This window comes from Alligator mississippiensis, chromosome 7, assembly GCF_030867095.1.
Source record: "Alligator mississippiensis isolate rAllMis1 chromosome 7, rAllMis1, whole genome shotgun sequence".
Classification (NCBI taxonomy): Eukaryota; Metazoa; Chordata; order Crocodylia; family Alligatoridae; genus Alligator; species Alligator mississippiensis.
The window spans coordinates 44,904,540-44,921,850 of record NC_081830.1 but is presented as its reverse complement, the minus strand read 5'-3'; the positions used below and the strand labels follow the sequence as shown (position 1 = coordinate 44,921,850).

The following is a 17,311-nucleotide window of genomic DNA, read 5'->3' as shown; positions in this document are numbered from 1 at the left end:
AGCAGATTTTGGTACTTCTCTCCTAATTCCTAAACTTTTTCACCACACACAAACATGCCACCAGCTGCTTCAATTCTTTTATAATGATTAAAACTTTGATTTTTACCTTTGTTTATTTTGAGAAAAGACAATGTTCTACAGGCAGTTTGCAAATGTTAAAGATACTTTAAAAAGATTAGGGATAATTCAGATATGTCCCAATATATTGTATTTATCAATTTAAGGCAACTTTGAATTTAAGATGGCCCCACAAGAATTAGATTATATACATGGAAAATTATAAATGTGTTATAATTTTCCATGTATAGAATCCAGTTAGTGGAATGTCATCTTAATTACCCCCCTTCACTGCTGTAGCAAGGAAAGCGGGGGGGGCGCGGAGGGATGAAGAAAGTGCCCAGACCCCTGCCCCTTGCTTTCCTGTTCCTTGTCCTGCCACACCTATATCTGCCTCCTACCCCTTGCCCCCTGTGCCTGACCTGCAGGCTGCCTCCCCAACCACTTCCCTTATCCTCCACTGCAGCTCTGCTCCTTTCAAGGCAGTCAACAGCAGTGCATTCCCAGCCTGACTCTGGCCCAGTGGCAGCTCCTGGCTGTTCCAGGTTGGGACTGGAGGGACCAAGGAGCACAGGATAAGGGAGCAGGGGACAGCTAGGTTAGGGACCAAGGGGTAGAAGGGGCAGGCTACAGGAAGAGCAGATGCGGGATGGGGTTGGCACATGTACAAGGGTGTGAGGTCAGGGGAAATATAGCAGGTCTTCCCCATGCTCCCCTGGTTACATGGCCCCTCCTGCTTCCCTCCCAAATGAGCCATTCCAGCTGAGGCAGGCAGTAGCTCAGCTCCAGCTTCAGTCCTGACGCAAAACAAGAGCTGAGCCTCCACCTACCTGGGACCTACCTGAATCCAAGATGAGCTTTTTTCTCCCTCCGTGATGACTAAAGGGGAAACATAATTTTGGATCTGATTAAATACTGAAGCAATAAAATCCCCAATAAAATGGGAGATGTTACATCTTCTGAAAGTAGTTTGGGTTTCCTGGAAATTGGTGTGCTATTATTGAATGAGAGTACATTTCTAACATAATGTCAGAAGATAGATTAAAGGGCAATTAACCAATAAAAAAGCAAATTGAAAGGTTATTTGCAAGTTTTTGTGGATGAGTTATTTAAATAATTGTTGGCTTCTGGAATTTGAATATTTTTGGGATTTATTTAAAACTGTCAAGTTGTCTCTCCATTTAATAGATCGTTACTTAAAATAATTTAAGGAATTTATTTATGTAACGTAGGCTGACAATTTTTTCACTTCTTTTGCTTTAGTACTAAAAACTCATTATGTAGGCATTGTTTTGTGATGGTATAACTATGAAAATATAGGGTTTTAAAAGAAAAATACACCTTGCTATAGAATACCAAACAGCTATAGGCTGAAATGTAAATCCAGCCCTTAGATGCTGCGGATGTATACATCTTAAATGGCCATTTAAATTCGGAGCAGGTAGAGCCTGACAGAGGGGATGGCAGAATTCATAGGTCTCGCAGGGGTGTTTTAAACCCTTTGCTTGCCTTTGGGGCTCTTCCTGTGGTCCAGAGTTTAGATGATCATCAGCTCCTTCAGTATGGCAGATCTTCACTTACTAGATTCCCTTAGCCTGTGGCCGCCAAGAATCAAACTTTTTTTTTCTAAAGCAAAGGATAAAGGTTGGCCAATTTAGTCCCTGTTCCTCTTACACTGATTTCCAGAATAAACTAACAAAAATTCACCTCCTCAGATATGGTATCACTTATGTTCCTCTTGGCTGACTAAAACATCTAGAACCATTCTGCCCCTTCTACAAAATGAGAGGATAGAGGTAACCATGAGCTGGTGCCATAGGTCTATCATCAGAGGCTGAGTGGTACAAAGTAACATGCAGAAGGACCAAGGATCTTGCAGTTCATCTGACTAATTGGGTTAGAATGCCCAGGGTAAAATCATGAACCTAAAATTTTTATGTTGGTTTCTTTTCCAAGGGTAATGGTGGCTGTCATTATTAACGGTATTCTGGAACTCCCTCGGGCAGTTTTTTACAGTTAGTCTACATGCTTTCTCTTTCTTCTCAATTTGGCTGAAAGATTTTAACTTCTTATGTTCAATGTTAGCCCTTGCCACAGTTACGGATTTATCTTGAATTCTTCAGAATTGATTTATATAGTTACTCAGCTGTTTACCAGAGTTTGTATCTCTTTCCAGTGATGAAGAGCTTTCTCAGTATCTTCTTCAGCTCGTACAAGTTCTGAAGTATGAACCTTTTCTTGATTGTGCCCTCTCTCGATTCCTACTAGAGAGAGCACTTGCTAATAGAAGGATAGGGCAGGTGCTTTTTTGGCATCTAAGGTAAGAAATTCTTCTTGCACTATTTTGGCTGATGTGTATTTTCAGCAGACAGAACAGATTGAATTACTCCACGTAGATCTTTTGAAAAATTTTCAGAATGAACTGTTTCCCCATTTACACAGGGTTACATTCTTCAGTCTTTCAATTTAGTGTCAAATTTTTAATGTCTCAATGCATTACATTGAGTTAACTGACATTTTCTGCCTTCTTATATATAGACATCTATTGCTTAAATTATATGTTTTAGTTTTTTGCTTCTTCACAATTTTAATTCATTTTTCTCCATTAATGCTTAGTTGCCTCTTTTTTGATGCCAAGAGGTTGGGTGGCCATCCTGTGAATGATACCTTGCAATGGACTTCTGTCCAATGCTTTCTCTAGAGAAAGTGTTCCTGCATTTAGGATTTTTTTCAAATTTGGCTTTTCATTCAATGAATAAGCTATAGTCTACTTTTTACTTGACTTTTAGAGGTTTTTAGTTAGAGAGTTCCTAGGGCAGTAACTTGAAATAGACTGCCCAGCAAATCTGTAGACTCTCCTTCTTTGGAAGTTTTCAAGAGAAGGCTGGATGATCATTTGACAGGGCTTAGGAATAGCATTCCTGCATCTGGGCAGTGGGTTGGATCAGGTGACCCTTGATGTCCCTTCCTGTTCTGTGAGTCTCATAACTATACAGTGAATACAGTCTATCTTACAATCTTTTCTTCTTTCATATGATGCTTCCCACAGGTCAGAGGTGCACATACCTGCAGTTTCAGTACAATTTGGTTTAATACTCGAAGCTTACTGCCGAGGAAGTGTTGCTCACATGAAGGTGCTTTCCAAGCAGGTATTGATTTATTTAAATATCTTTAGTTTTTCTAGGCTTCAGGTCAAAGTGCATGTCCCATCAATAGTACTGGGCTCAGTTGGAGGTTTATTTCTTTGTGAAAAAGAATTGAAAAGCTGGTAGAAAGAGAGAGAAACTGATTTGAGGGATACAGGTACAAGAAGCAGCCAACAGTGGGAAGTCTGAGAAGGAGGGAAGCTGTCTGACATGACAGCCATTCACCTATATATGATATTTGCTAGCAGGGGTGAACAGTGTAAGTGAAATAATGGACTTGATAGATCACATACTGAAGCTTTGGCTTTTGTCAGAAATAATTCAAACTGTTGCTTTATTAGGCCACCTGGAATAATTCCTTAATTACATATTGTATGGGCATCACTGTAAGGAGTATTAAAAATCAATGTCACTTTTGATCAGTATAGAGATGCCAGGTAAAAGGAGAAGTAAGGTGCACTTCTAAACTTACATCTCTTTTCGATTAATCCTCTGCCAGCAGTTGTTAAAAAAAAACCTGCTTAGAATGCTTTGTCACAGTTGTGTAGCTTAAATGTAAGACTGTTAAATTTCTGAGAGAGGTAATATCTGTCCAGTATCTTTATTGACATAATAAATGTGTGAAGTGAGAAAGGAAGCTGCAAAAAGAAATCCCATTAGAAATTTTGTCTGGTCACAGTAGCTTCTTAAAGTTCTGATTGTATCTGAATTATAGCTGCTCCCCAGTGCAAATGGGAGGAATATACGATTGTTCTTTTCTCTTAGTGCTACTCTCAGAGCATTAAGTTGGCTATTTCTTACATAAATGTGCTTGTTTAGCATTGTCAAAATCATTTAAAAAAGAAACATGGTAAGCAATGAAACGTTTTAAACGATAGACTTAAGGTCAGTCAAGTTTTTTGTATAGTTCTCAGGAAATAAATGTCAACACAATCAAAGAAGGGACAAAAAAAATCCCAACTGTGCAAACACGGAAGAAATTCAAAGTAGAAATACTTCAAAAAGTTCTTGTTTGTGCAGCACAGGTTTCATTTTGTTCCCTTGTCACTGATGTTTGTACAGCTCCTGGAATGGTAGAAACTCAGAGTGCTTTTGATTTTGACAGATGGTTGACCTGGCAGGTCTCCATTGCCTCAGTTCTAGAATCAAACTGCATACAATTTCCACAGCATCCTGCCTGACAGGGTTGAGTTTATATATAGATAAGTTTTAACTCATCTTAAAGATAAGGTTGAATTTCCTTGAACAAAAATTAATTGTTACACATGTGAAATAGTGTATAGTCAGTAATTGAAGTATTGAACCAAGTTAGTCTTGGTAATCTATAAATGGCTTTTCTAGATAGGATGAAAATATAAGGTCCATTTTATAATCAATAACCACCAGTTAATAGTTTAGTTACTTGATGGCAAACCTACACAGCATATTCAAAGGGCCTTGCTTCATTAATATGAAGTCCTCAAACATCACTGTAGCTGTCTTTCTTAGGAGAGTTTATAGCTATGTAATTAATAATTTAACGAACAGATGGGAGGGAAAAAGCACTTGCATAATTCAGTACATATTGATTATAAATGTCTCGTTACAAGTTGTAAAATTAAAAGTAGTTTTTTAAATAATAATGCTTCATTTCTGATGGGCCTGAATTGATGTACTAGAAAAACCAATTAAGTAAACTGGGATACTGGTGTTTTTAAAGTTAAGCACATACTTTGATTTTAGCCATCTAGCACTTCTCATCTAGAAAGCATTTTCATTTGTCCCTTGTTGCATTAAAATTTCACTACAATAAGAATTTTAGAAAATAAAAATCTTACTTGCTTTTATTGAGTTTGCTACAGAGCTACAGTATACCTTATCTGTAGGGCTGGTGAGTTCTTAAATAAATAATAGTGATTAATTTTAAATAAATGCAATAGAATGAAATTCTAGTTACATTGGAATTGGTAGCTAACTCCCATTAACTTCTGTGGGACACAGCTTTAGCATTTTCACTGAAGATATGAATATGGAACAAGGTAAATCCCATGTTAGTGCAATGAGTGCATTGATTTCAAGAGTTTGTTGTTATGAGTTGTGCAGGGGAGTAGCTTTTCAGAATTCTGTTAAGCCAGTATCTACCCTGACTTGATTTAAGTGTTTCAAGTTATGTGCTTAATATATTGTATGATTGTACTGAGCTGATATAAGCCAGTTAAAACTGAATCTATAAAGTGAAATGCTTGAATCCATATTTAGTCTCAAAATATCCACTTTCCTCCATGGTGGTGCTAAATGCCCTTTTCGTACACTGACTTCAGAATGGATATAGGTGCTTAATTTTTGCTGCCTAGTTGGAAAATGTTGGACTAACCTCTTTATATAAAACTTTTTGGATCCTGAAGACAGAACTCCTGCATAATTACCCTTCTGTGTCATACAGTATTATTAAAATTAATAATAATTCAATATATTATTGAAAGCGTGTGGGACTTCATCTCCTAAGTGCCTATATGGTACTTTTGAAAATTGGATTTATACTTCTAAGACACACAAGTACTTCTGAAAATTTTATATTATGACTTTTTTCAAAAATGGCATCTTCACTGCAATTTTTCATATTCTTTTGAAAGAGACTTTAAACTCTTGTTAGGCTTAGCTAGCTTTTTTACTATTTAAACCAAGTGTTCAAACTTGCTTTGTAATTTTGAAAGTGAGTTTTTCTATTTTTATATATGGACTCCAGATGGTTTTAATTATTAAAGCTAATAAGTTAATACTTTAAAAAAACAAAAAAAACCTATTTCAGGTGGAAGCCCTTAATAAGATGAAAACCTTAAATGGACTAATAAAACTGAATGCCATGAAGCAAAGCAAAGCAAAAGGAAAAGATGCAATGCACACCTGCTTGAAACAAAATGCTTACAGAGAAGCACTTTCTGACCTTCAATCTCCTTTGAATCCTTCTGTTATACTCTCAGAACTACAGTAAGTGAAGAGTGATCTTATTTGTTTTAAACATAACTCATATATGGAAACAGTAAAAAAGAAGGCTTATGCAGTTTGACGTCTACTGGCTTTGCTGTTCAGCAGCCATGCTGACACAAATTACATGGTCAAGGGTAGGAGAAGTTCAGTCTGGCATCTTCCTAGCTATGTGATCAAACTGCTGCTTTTTGAGATTAAAATGTCAATTTTAGTTTGAATTTGAAATTTTTTCCTGATCCAGTTTAAAACTCTGCCTCTTCGTGAGCAAGATATCTATTTGACCTCCTACTTAAATATATTTAAACCTAAAATGTGAATTAGACTACAGTTTTGGCTTCTTTCTGTTCACAATAAAGTTATATAAGACATTGAAACAATGCTTAGTAGTTAAATGAGAACAAATCAATATATAGTTCGCTTGGGGCAGATAAAAAGCAGGTAATATATTGTCTGCGAAAACTATGGATGTGTATTTGGTGTGTTAACTATAATGGATGCCATGTAAATTTGCCTATTACAACTAATATCATATTAGCAAAATGAAAGTTAGGAATTATATTCAATTTATCCATCAAATAATTCCCAGTGGGAACTCTAAAACTATCTTGCTTCATAATCGTATTTGATTTCTTGGAGCTGAAGAGCTTACTTTAACTAAGTAAAATATATTATGTTTTTCTTGTTATGTTTTTCTACAGCATTGAGAGGTGTAAATACATGGATTCTAAAATGAAGCCTTTATGGATAGTATACAACAATAAGATGTTTGGAGGGGATTTTGTAGGGATCATTTTTAAAAATGGTGATGGTAAGAACTACTGAGGTATTTTTTTTTGGTTGTAATTTTTCTTTGAATGTATCTATATGCTTTTTATTGCCATATCTTTCTCTTAGACCTCTGCAGCTTTAACAAGCAGGCAACCAATAAACATATCTATCCCATAGAAACTAGTTTAAGTACCAATTTATCTGAAGAACTATGATTTTTGTGCTAACCTCACTTAACCTCTAGGATTGATTGAATATTTGGTTGGAACCTGTTCTTTGAGTTGGCATAATGATTGCTATATATATGTTGATGTAATTGAGTACTGGCTGATTTAATTCCCAATAATACAAAAAACTGGAAATTATTCTATTATAGTAGCATTTTCTGTCCTACAGATCTACGGCAAGACATGCTGACACTCCAGATTTTACGTTTGATGGACCTCCTTTGGAAAGAAGCTGGTCTGGATCTTCGGTAAGAATTTTTTTAGCTGAATATATTCTTCTCAGAGTGGGTAATTAATTCCTTGGACATCACTTGCCCAGGGTACAATAGATGTATGATAAACAGGCCACAAGAAAAAAGCTGCCTTATGATTGAACCGTATGACCTCACTTTACATTGCTAAGAGAATCCAAAGAGCATCATGGTACTCTCCAACCTATTGTTTTCACTTTTTCATTTGAATTGGATCAAGAGACAAATGAGAGTATTGAATTTTTCTCTGCGTTTTTTGTCTAAGAGATTGGCCACAGGAAGAAATAATTGGAATAGTGAAGAGAAAAATTATTTGGTATATTGTTGTGTACAGTGCAAATGACTGCTTTTCCTATGGTGCAGGCTGGCAATTTTTGTAATACCGGCAAATATTGTTTATCTTGTTTCACTACTTTCACGCTGTTACAAAGCTTTTGTTCTTTTGGCTTCAGGAAAGACTTCTTGACTAGTGGTATAGCAGACAGGCTTACTGTTTTTTTGGCATGCCTGTTTGATATTCCATCATGTAAACAAACTTGCAAATTAACAATGATTGTTGTTTCAGTACTAATATAAATGTGATTTAGGCAATCTTATTTTTTGTTGGAATCTGATGCTATGTAAACTCAGGTGAAGTCAAAACTTAAAATGCAAATCTCTGCCAGCCAGGGAAAAGAATTTTGAACCAAAGAAGTGCTTATGTTTAGCTGTAGCAATGTAGCTGGTTGAGTTGTGAACTAGCAAGGGACTGGTCATGGAGAGAGTGTGCATCTGGAACACATGCTTGCAATTTTCTAATAGTTTTTTAATTAACTCTCAAGGACTCAATTTTTTATCTTGAGTTAAATATCTTCCTCTTACTTAGCCAGACTAAAACTTGAGTTCCTTAATTTAGTTCGGTAATTTTGTACTTTTTTATTTACTATAACACTTGAAAATTTGAATTTTAAAGGCAGGAACTACATAGATTAAGGTTGAAAACAGCACTAGGAAAGACATTGTGTTATTTTTTTAATATCCGCCCCCCCTGTGTGTGTGTGTGTGTGTGTGTGTGTGTGTGTCTCTCTCTCTCTCTCTCTCTCTCTCTCTCTCACACACACATACACCACCCAGCCATCAACAGATACTTCAGTTTGTTTTTTGAACAGGCCACCATATTTCTATTGAGTTTTAGGATGTAGTTTACAGTGAGAAGTACTATTTACAGCCCTGCCAGTCCCACTCACTTGTGACCTGCAGCTCCATGCCCTCTGGCCCTCCAACCCCTGCCCCCCTTAGACTTACCTGCATCCAGCTGCCAGAGCTGCTCTCACCACCCTGCCTGGCTGCATGCCAGCCATGTGAATGTACATGCACAGAGGCACATGATGCCCCCTGCCTCCAATCGCCTTCCTCCCCGCTCCCCCCCAGCCCCAAGCAGCAACTTGCAAGGGCAAACCGTAAAGTTCTCAGAAAAGCTTTGATGCTTCTCAGAGCAAAGTTTTGGCTGTTTATTGATATTTTAAAAAAACACCCGGATAGAGATGGGAGGACCCAAAAAGAGAACAAGTCTAGGAGAACCTGAACATATGGTAATCCTAATCATGCAGGACTGTTTATATAAGCCTATTTTCTACACGCATTTTTACACGTACAAGTGCCACAGCACTGGGCGCTTTGAAAAGCGCCCGGCGCTGCAACACTGGCAGTTCTATAAGCGGCGGAATGCTCGTCAGCACTGAGAGAATGGCAACAATATGCTTTTGAGCTAAAACATGTAAGAGGTGCTTTAGTTCAAAAGTGCACCACTGCCATTTTCTGCTCGCTGACATGCATTTTGCTGCTTACACAACTGCATACAGCGCGGCACAGTTTGCCTCAACTCACATGCAGAGCAGATTAAATTAATCGAGTGTGCTCAAAAGTGTGTTGAGGGACAGGAAAGTATGTGTATAAATGTCCTTCATGATATAAGGTAACTTACATCAAACAGAAATCAACTTCCTTAGACTTTGTTGTTATGTCTAAATAAACCTCCATTCAGCTAACTATTAGAGAATTTATTGTAACCTATTGAGCTAGGGCTATGCTTACTGCAGATGTTTTCGCGCTCAAAAGAACAATGCCATTTCCTTACCAATCATGTAACTTTTCTTTCCTAAGATCAGCTTTTCAAGCTAAACAGTTTACATGGTGCATGCTATAACCTCAGTTCTCCTGACTCTGAACACGTCCCGTGTGAATACTAATTAACTCTTCTACAGTGGATATCACAGAGGTCTAATTCCTATAGAGAACAACAAAGTCTGATTCCATTAATTTTTAGTGTTTTTTAACCAATTTGAATTAAAATGGAAAATGAAATCAAACACCACCAGCAAAGAGAACTCTTTTTATAGTAAAGAAGAAAGACAAGTTAAATCTTGTTATCAACAAGTTAATATAAAAATGAATTAATTATAGTTAACTAATTCATTTTTAAATGGCCTTTGTTAAATAAATATCAGAATTTGGGAACTGAAAAATCAGATATTGAGCTTCAAGTCCATATAGGTATGTATGCCATTTTCATGGTAATATTCAGCAGGAAGTGTCATTTACAGAAGGACAGGAAGGAGACTTTTTTTTTTTCCAAGTTTACTAATTTTTAAAGACTTTTTCATCTATATTAACAAGTCTTGAAATGGTTTCTCCCTGACTGTGTTGTGAAGCCTTCACTGCCACGCTGCATTGTAAGAATAGGAAAATGCCATGGTTTTTCATAGGAAAGTTAATACTGAGGTATGATACTACAATGGTTTCATTTTTAAGTTTCTCAGTTTATTGCATGGTAAGTCTCTCTAACTTAAGAATTAGAGACTTAGTTATAGGATACTTCACTGGTCCTGAACAAGTTTTCAAATGATACTTTTGTATGACAATTAAGCAAAATAATGCTGTTCCAGCTATCACACTGGGCTTGTGTTGAGAGGAGAATAAATGCAATTTCCAATAATTTTTAATGCTCAGAAGTTGATCTGCTCTAAACTTGAGAGTTGGGGTGGCTTCCATTTCTACATCCTTAGTGTAATTTGCATCAGAGTGTGAGTTGATATAGAAGTGAAAGCTTTCAGCTGGAATTTACAGTGTAAATATGTTGTTAAAATAGGTTACAATAAGGAACTTTCTCAATTGTTTACTGTCTTCTAAGAACTCACGTTTCTCAAAGTAAAGGGCAGTTTTTCCAAAGTGCACTGAACCAAAGAGATGCCATCACTCCTACTGGGATCTGTAGAGCACAGAGGACTTCAGGCATTCCTGTCCTTTTTTGCCTAAAGAGAAAACATTTTAAATGAGTTCATTAGCAGAACCTCTTAGGCCATGTTTTTGAAAGAGCTTCTCCTCACCTAAATTAACTTGCCTGTCATTTTGGTCCTCCCTGTTTTTCCTTATAAGTTAAAAAAGTACCCGTCTTAAAGTTTGAGAGATGCAGCTATTTTTATCCTTTCTTAATATATGTCCTCAAATCCCAATCACCATTTTTGTATTTGATAAATATTAAACATAGAACTCATTTCACAGCCAGAAACTGCTACTTTTGCATCATCCAGTCTTTGTTCCCTCAACCCACTGACTAGAGTGTTAAGTATGTCATCTGTGCAGTTTTATCCATCCCAAGAACTGAAATTACTAGGCAAGAAAGAGCACTTGAGTGCAGAGCAGTAGCCAGTAGGCACCCTCCCATTCCTGTTCATCAGCTGCTGTGAATTGACTGTCACAAAGTGAGTGAGGTTTTGTTTTTTTTAAGGGATATCTTTGGAAGCAATATTCTTAGTTGTAAGGTATTTTAAGTAGGGTTTTAGTGTTGGATATTTTATGAATGATTGTCCATAGCTTGAAGCCACATGAGGTATGAAGCTGGAGTCTGGCACAATTTGTGATTTTTATTAGACTATGTACACTGTTTATGAGGCTAGACATTAGTCTGTTTTTTAAACAATGTTCAAGATGCACCAGCTGGAGGAATTGAGCTCATCATTTAAACATTCTTAGTTGAAAATGAATAATATGATCTTTACAGTCTCAAAGCATCAACCCAGATAGATAAGGAAAGTTATAAACAAGTTATCAATCACAGAAATATGCTACTTATGAGCAGATTCTTTTTAGTAAAATCTGAGATATAAAAAGAATTTAAATAGATAAATTGTTTCAGGAAGTGTGTGTTTGCGTTAGGGTAATTGGCTGTGTTCAGTTTTGTACAGTTGAGCATCAATTTGGTTCCTTTGAAAAATAGAAAAAAAAATGTTTGGGCCAGTTGTGTTATTGTGAATAGCCTGTGGAAAGCTGCTCCGGTGCTTAGGGGCAAGGACTTCCTCCCAGACAGCTGTGGAGCTCCAAGTCAGACACTCTGTAGTTGCTCCCTTTCTGAGGGTGGGGTTCATGACTTCTTCAGCCCAGCCCACACACTGTGTCTAGCATGCAGGACTGACTTTGATGGGTCATTTGACATGTTTACTTTGAATGTTTTGTCAACAAAGCAAGACAAAGGAATTGTCCGTGCCATCCAAAGATTGTTCTTCTAAACTCTCCATAGAGGTGAAAAGAGGATTTCCCAGAAAGTCAGTCTGCAATGGAGAACTAAACCAAAGTCCCAAGTGGACTTGTTTGATTGAGGACTCCTCCCCCTTTTTAATCTCTTTTGAATATATGATGAACAAAAAATTATGTCAGTGGAAGGTAATGCAGAGGCAGGAAAAACAAACAAGTGTGCAGTCAGCAGCATCTGAGCAAGGACTGAAATCTCAGCAAGCAGCAGCACAGCCCTGGAAAGGGAAGTGTGTTGGGATCATGTGTTGTCTTTCCACATTCCAAAGCTGTAGAGGGAATAAGACATGCACAGCAACCTAGCCTTCCACCTGGATAAATGGGCCTGCTTTACTGTCCATATTCCCCAATGGATATGGAAAGATTGCCAAATTTTAAAATGCTAGCCAGTTGCAGTTTTAAGATATTACTTATTTTTCTATTGTAGACACAATGCTCTGAAAGACCATCTGTTTTTCGTGACTGAAGTGAACTTCTTTCCACATATACTGTATGTTCATGGGGTTTCAATTCATAATTCCCAGGCAGCTGGGCTTTGCCATTTTTGCTTATCGTAGTCTATTTTAAGTCGAACGACAGCACGGGGAAATATTCAGACACAGGTTTTTGGTTTCAAACAAAGTTACATGCAGAATTTGAATGGTTTATTTTTTACCCACTACTTTTGTGAGTACAGTTCTTTAAGAGCTTTTCCTGTTTTTTTCATAGTCTGCACACGTTAAATCTGGGTAATTAAGGAGCAATTAATTAATACTATTGTTTGAGAATTTCTACAGAATGAACTTCAGATGATTGATTCAAAATACCCAGTACTAAGAATGAGTTTCAGATGATCAATTCAAAATGCTCAGTACTTTAGAGGGAAACCATTTTTTTTACCTGAAGAATTTCTAAAACTGAAAAATGGTATGTCTGTAGCAAATAATATTTAATAAAAAGTTACAGTATTTCAATCCATACAAGCTGCAGCTAAAAGGTATTGTGCTTCCCTTTCCAGAGCGTATTGTGCTATCATAGGCTTCCCAAGGGTAAAATTGTTACTACTCAGAGTAATGCTCACTTAAGTATACAGTGTTTAGTAATTGGTAGAACAGTGATGGGTAGAGAGGTTGATCATAAAATCATACAATCAGAGAAAATTAAGATTGGAAGGGACCTTGAGAGGTCATCTAGTCCAACCCCCTGCTCAAAGCAGGACCATCCCCAACTAGATCATCCCAGCCAAGGTTTTGTCTACCCAGGTCTTAAAAACCTCTAAGGATGGAGATTCCACAACCTTGCTGGGTAATTTGTTCCAGTGCTTACTACCCTTCTTTTAAGAAAGTTTTTCCTAGTATCCAACCTAAACTTCCCTTGCTGTGACTTGAGACCTGTTTCTCCTTGTACTGTTATTTGCCACCACTAAGAACAGTTTAGCTCCATCCCCTTTGTAACCACCCTTCAAATAGTTGAAGGCTGCTATTAAATCCCCTCTGTCTTCTTTTTTTCCTGACTAAATAAGCCCAGACCCCTGAGCCTCTCATAAGTCATTGCCCCAGTCCCCTAACCATTTTTGTTGCCCAGAATACATCCCATGGACCCGTGTCATCAGGTTCTCAAATGTCCCCTTCCATCTGGAAATTTGGTAGTGTGGAAAGCAGTGACAGCATTAATTGCTATAGTTCCTAGAGCAATGGCAATTAACACTGCCACTGTTTACTATCTCACCAGATTTCTGGACACAAGGGAAGCCCCATAGGCCAGATCTAGAATCCGGAGCCAAGTCATCTGGCTTACAGAGCTGCGCATACGGCTCTGCGTAAGGCCAGAATTTTGGTGGTGGGAGGAGTGGTAACAGCTGCATCTCTGCAAACCACAGCAATCGGTTCCGTCAGGACCAGATTTCAGCCCCACAGCCCAGATGACGCAGCTCCACACTTTGAGCCTAACCCACAGACTAGCCCATGGAAGCAGATGAGGTGGACCCACTGGTTTAGAAGAATTAAACTGTCAAAGTAACTAGCTGGTGGAAGCTAATGGCTGAAATGATTTTCTGTGATTTTGGAGACAATAAATTGGGAAAAGAAAATGGTATTTGTTGCTAAGGATCATTTTGTAGATCTGTCAGTGGTCATTATATGGCCTTAAAGAGGGGAAAGGGGGAAGTATCCCACTGGCAGATGTTGAAGTCAGAAAGGCCAGGATGAGATGGACAGGCCCTGTGGACTTGTCCCCAACTTGACTCCTGTCAAACTGTCTCTCTGACAAGGATGTTTTTTCCTCCACTTGTAAGCACACTGTCCTCAAGGGGCTGAGTAGCTTTCATCATTGCTTGCTTTTGAAGGGGAAGTTGTTGGATTTGTGCCCAGTTAAGCTACAAGTACGATGGGTTGAAATCCCATGGAAGAACGCCAGCATGCACTTTAACCTGGCAATACTTGGCTCATGTTTGTCATGTCGTGATAAGGATGGGCAGTGCTTCCTTGTATCATGAGCGCTGAGGTACTGTAGTTATAGAAATGCTTGGGCCCACTGTTGGATTTTTTTAATTGGGAAAGAGATTAGAATAGGAAAAAGGTTCCAGATCTGTAATTTCTTTTTTTTAAAAGCACACCGGGTTTCTGAAATACTTAGCAATAATGGGGATCTATATAATAGCCAAATTGCTTACATTTAAGCTTTATTGGGACTAAACACCTATTAAAACAGAGATGGGATTTTGTTTTTCTGCCCTATCACTCACTGGAATGAGACTTATTTAATTACATTGCCAATAGGTGATCATTCCTGACTATATTTATTACCGCTTAACCTAGTATAGTTTAAATATCCAAAGAAACATGATTTCTGTCACTTTAAGAAACTATTTTATGAGCTCTTGTCAAGCAGGTTTTATTTATATTAATTTTAGTTTAATATCATTTATCTTAGTTTGATTACTCTTGAATAAATCTCTCCTACTTTCATGTCAGTAGTTAAGGAGGGTATCCTGCTTCACAGTTGTCTCTTAGACTTGTATATTCAGTTCTTTAATTTTTTTCCCCTCAGTTACTCAGTTTTCCTAAGCAAGTTTAGTTCCAATCTGAAGCCATGATTCAGTAGTCAGGTCTTCATGAGCACAAATGTTTGCCAGTCTGCATCCATTTTCAGAATTGGAAACTTCATTTTTATGGAATAAGAAACCTAAAACAAATATGCAAACCATATTTGCTGCCCTGCTCTGGGCCCTGCTGGCACCGGCTCTGGGACACCAGTGCAGGCCCCACACTCCTGCCCAGCTGTCGCTGCATGCTGTGTGCCTGCTTGATGCCTCTTTCACCGCTTCCCGCTGTCACAACCCAAAGTTGTGAGTTTTTGTTTGTGTGTGCTTCGGCAACACTAAATTATGTTTCCGCTAAACTTACAGCTTCCTTGCACAGTGGAGTTCTCTGCTGCGGGAGAGAACTCCGGTGCAACGGGGAATTTCCCGCCAAATTTGCAGCTTCTTTGCATGGTGCATTTCTTTTGCATCTCAGAGATGCACGGTGTAAAGGAGTTCCCGCCATTTGTATGGGAGTTCGCGCCACATTATTGGCCAATTCTGAATAAAGGCACACGTGGCGGCTAGCTATTGGCTTGCTAGCCATACAAAAGGCTTGGGTGGTTTCCGCCCAAGCCGGAGAGAGAGGAAACCTGGAGAGAGAGAAAACTCGCCAGGAGGAGGAGGAGACTTCACGCTGTGTGAAGATCTCTAAGCGATGTGGACCTTTACGGACCCAATGCGCCTCTCTTAAGCAGGCAACAGAGGTCTAAATAGCCTTTGGCCTCTCCCCGTCGCCGAGCGCAATTCTAGACGTATCCCTATCCTATAAACCCAAACCGGATCCTCGGAGCCTTAACAACTCCGTGGTAGAGGGAACCGAACCAAGCCCGCAGAACTTTAATAACTCCGGGGAAGATTAGTGCCATACGAACCCACGGAGATTCAGCCACTCCGGAGGGAACTGAACCCACGGAGCCCTAAAAACTCCGGGGGAACTGAATCCACGGAGCCTCGACAACTCCGGGGAAAAGAGCTGACTTGTCGTAATCCTCCAACGGGGATTCAAGCGGAGCTGTGCCTGGAAAGCTGTCCAGCCTACACCACTACCATCTTTTGGTGCAAGTAAACAATCTTTTAATCAACCACTACGCGTCCGTAATCAATTCTAGCTCGCTGCGGTCTTCTCCGGCCCCGCGTGCCCAGGCTGCTGGCCACAGCCCGCGTGCGCAAAGACGGGCCCCGGCTCGCCCCTGGTCGGCCCGCACACCCGCCTGCTCACTGCCACTCCCCTCCATCCCCCGCTGGCCGCTCCATCACTATATAGTTCCCGGCTGCAGTGCTGGGACCGTAGCAGCTGACCTAGCCTGACCCTGAGGACTGGGGCAGTTGTCCACGATCCTCCCTTCCTTTTTCCCCTCCTCCTTATCTGAATTTCCCTCTGGCGCAGGGAGGCAGGGATAGCCCCAGGGACCCAAGCCAGAACCCTGTGCCCGGCATGGGCTGCGAGGGGTGGGGCCAGGTCAGCCTTGCTTCTACCGAGTCTTGGCCCTGCAGGCGGCTTCCCCCCTGGGTCCTGTTGCCCTTGACTCCTGTCATCTTTGACAGGCAGTCAGGGGCAGATAAATATTAATTTTCTAAATTTTTTAGGGGCCCTGTGGGCTAGATAGAATGACCTACCAGGCCGTATCTGGCCTGCGGGCCATATTTTGCCCACCCTAGGCCTAGGTCTATACTCTGCCATCACTGATGTTTTACAGTCCCTTGCACTATAGTAATTTCAACAAATCTCACCAGGTTACAGGGTGTTTTCCTGAGTTCTTTGTGTGGTCTTAGAATTGTCTATCTAGATGGGGTTAGGAGGTAAGGCTGGAATGAACCTTTTAGCTTCCCCTCCAGCTCTGCCTCAGCTTGCCTCTTTGGTGGCCCTACCCCTTCCATAAACAAGGAAACAGCTAAGGTGTTGGGGCCTCCAGCAGTATACTCTGGGCTTACCTTCTGGTCCTTCTTTGCTACTGCAGTATGTTTTTCATAGGTCAGAGTCATTTCAACCATTTTATATTTTGTGACTTCCTCTCAATATATGTTAGGCTTTGTGTAGTGTTGGATTGAACTGATTTATAAAATCAGTAATTGACTTTATAATATTTGCACCTGTTTTGTCATTACTGTTGCATAAACTTGTGTACATAGTTCAGTGTTTGTGTAGTTTAGATCAGACACTTTTCCATATGTTAATGTTAGAATTGGCTCCTGTATTGAAGATATAATTTTCCCATAGTTAGTGGTGGGAATAATATACAATTAGAACTCCAGACTAGCTGAGTCTAA

The 17,311-nt window shown here is 39.3% G+C and overlaps 1 protein-coding gene across 6 annotated transcripts in view; it reads left to right on the top strand.

Annotated features, from left to right (window-relative positions):
- Window positions 1-17,311, top strand: part of PIK3CB (phosphatidylinositol-4,5-bisphosphate 3-kinase catalytic subunit beta) — a 171,114-nt gene that overhangs the window by 141,244 nt on the left and 12,559 nt on the right. For all 6 annotated transcript variants that reach the window (XR_002087481.2, XM_014602894.3, XM_019478733.2 and 3 more), the window contains 5 exons: window positions 2,234-2,377; window positions 3,107-3,206; window positions 5,992-6,170; window positions 6,869-6,978; window positions 7,335-7,413. Coding sequence is in view for 5 of the 6 variants with exons in the window: in XM_014602894.3 (XP_014458380.1) it covers window positions 2,234-2,377; window positions 3,107-3,206; window positions 5,992-6,170; window positions 6,869-6,978; window positions 7,335-7,413 (612 nt within the window). In the remaining variant the exon portion in view is untranslated. The remainder of the gene's footprint in view (window positions 1-2,233; window positions 2,378-3,106; window positions 3,207-5,991; window positions 6,171-6,868; window positions 6,979-7,334; window positions 7,414-17,311) is intronic.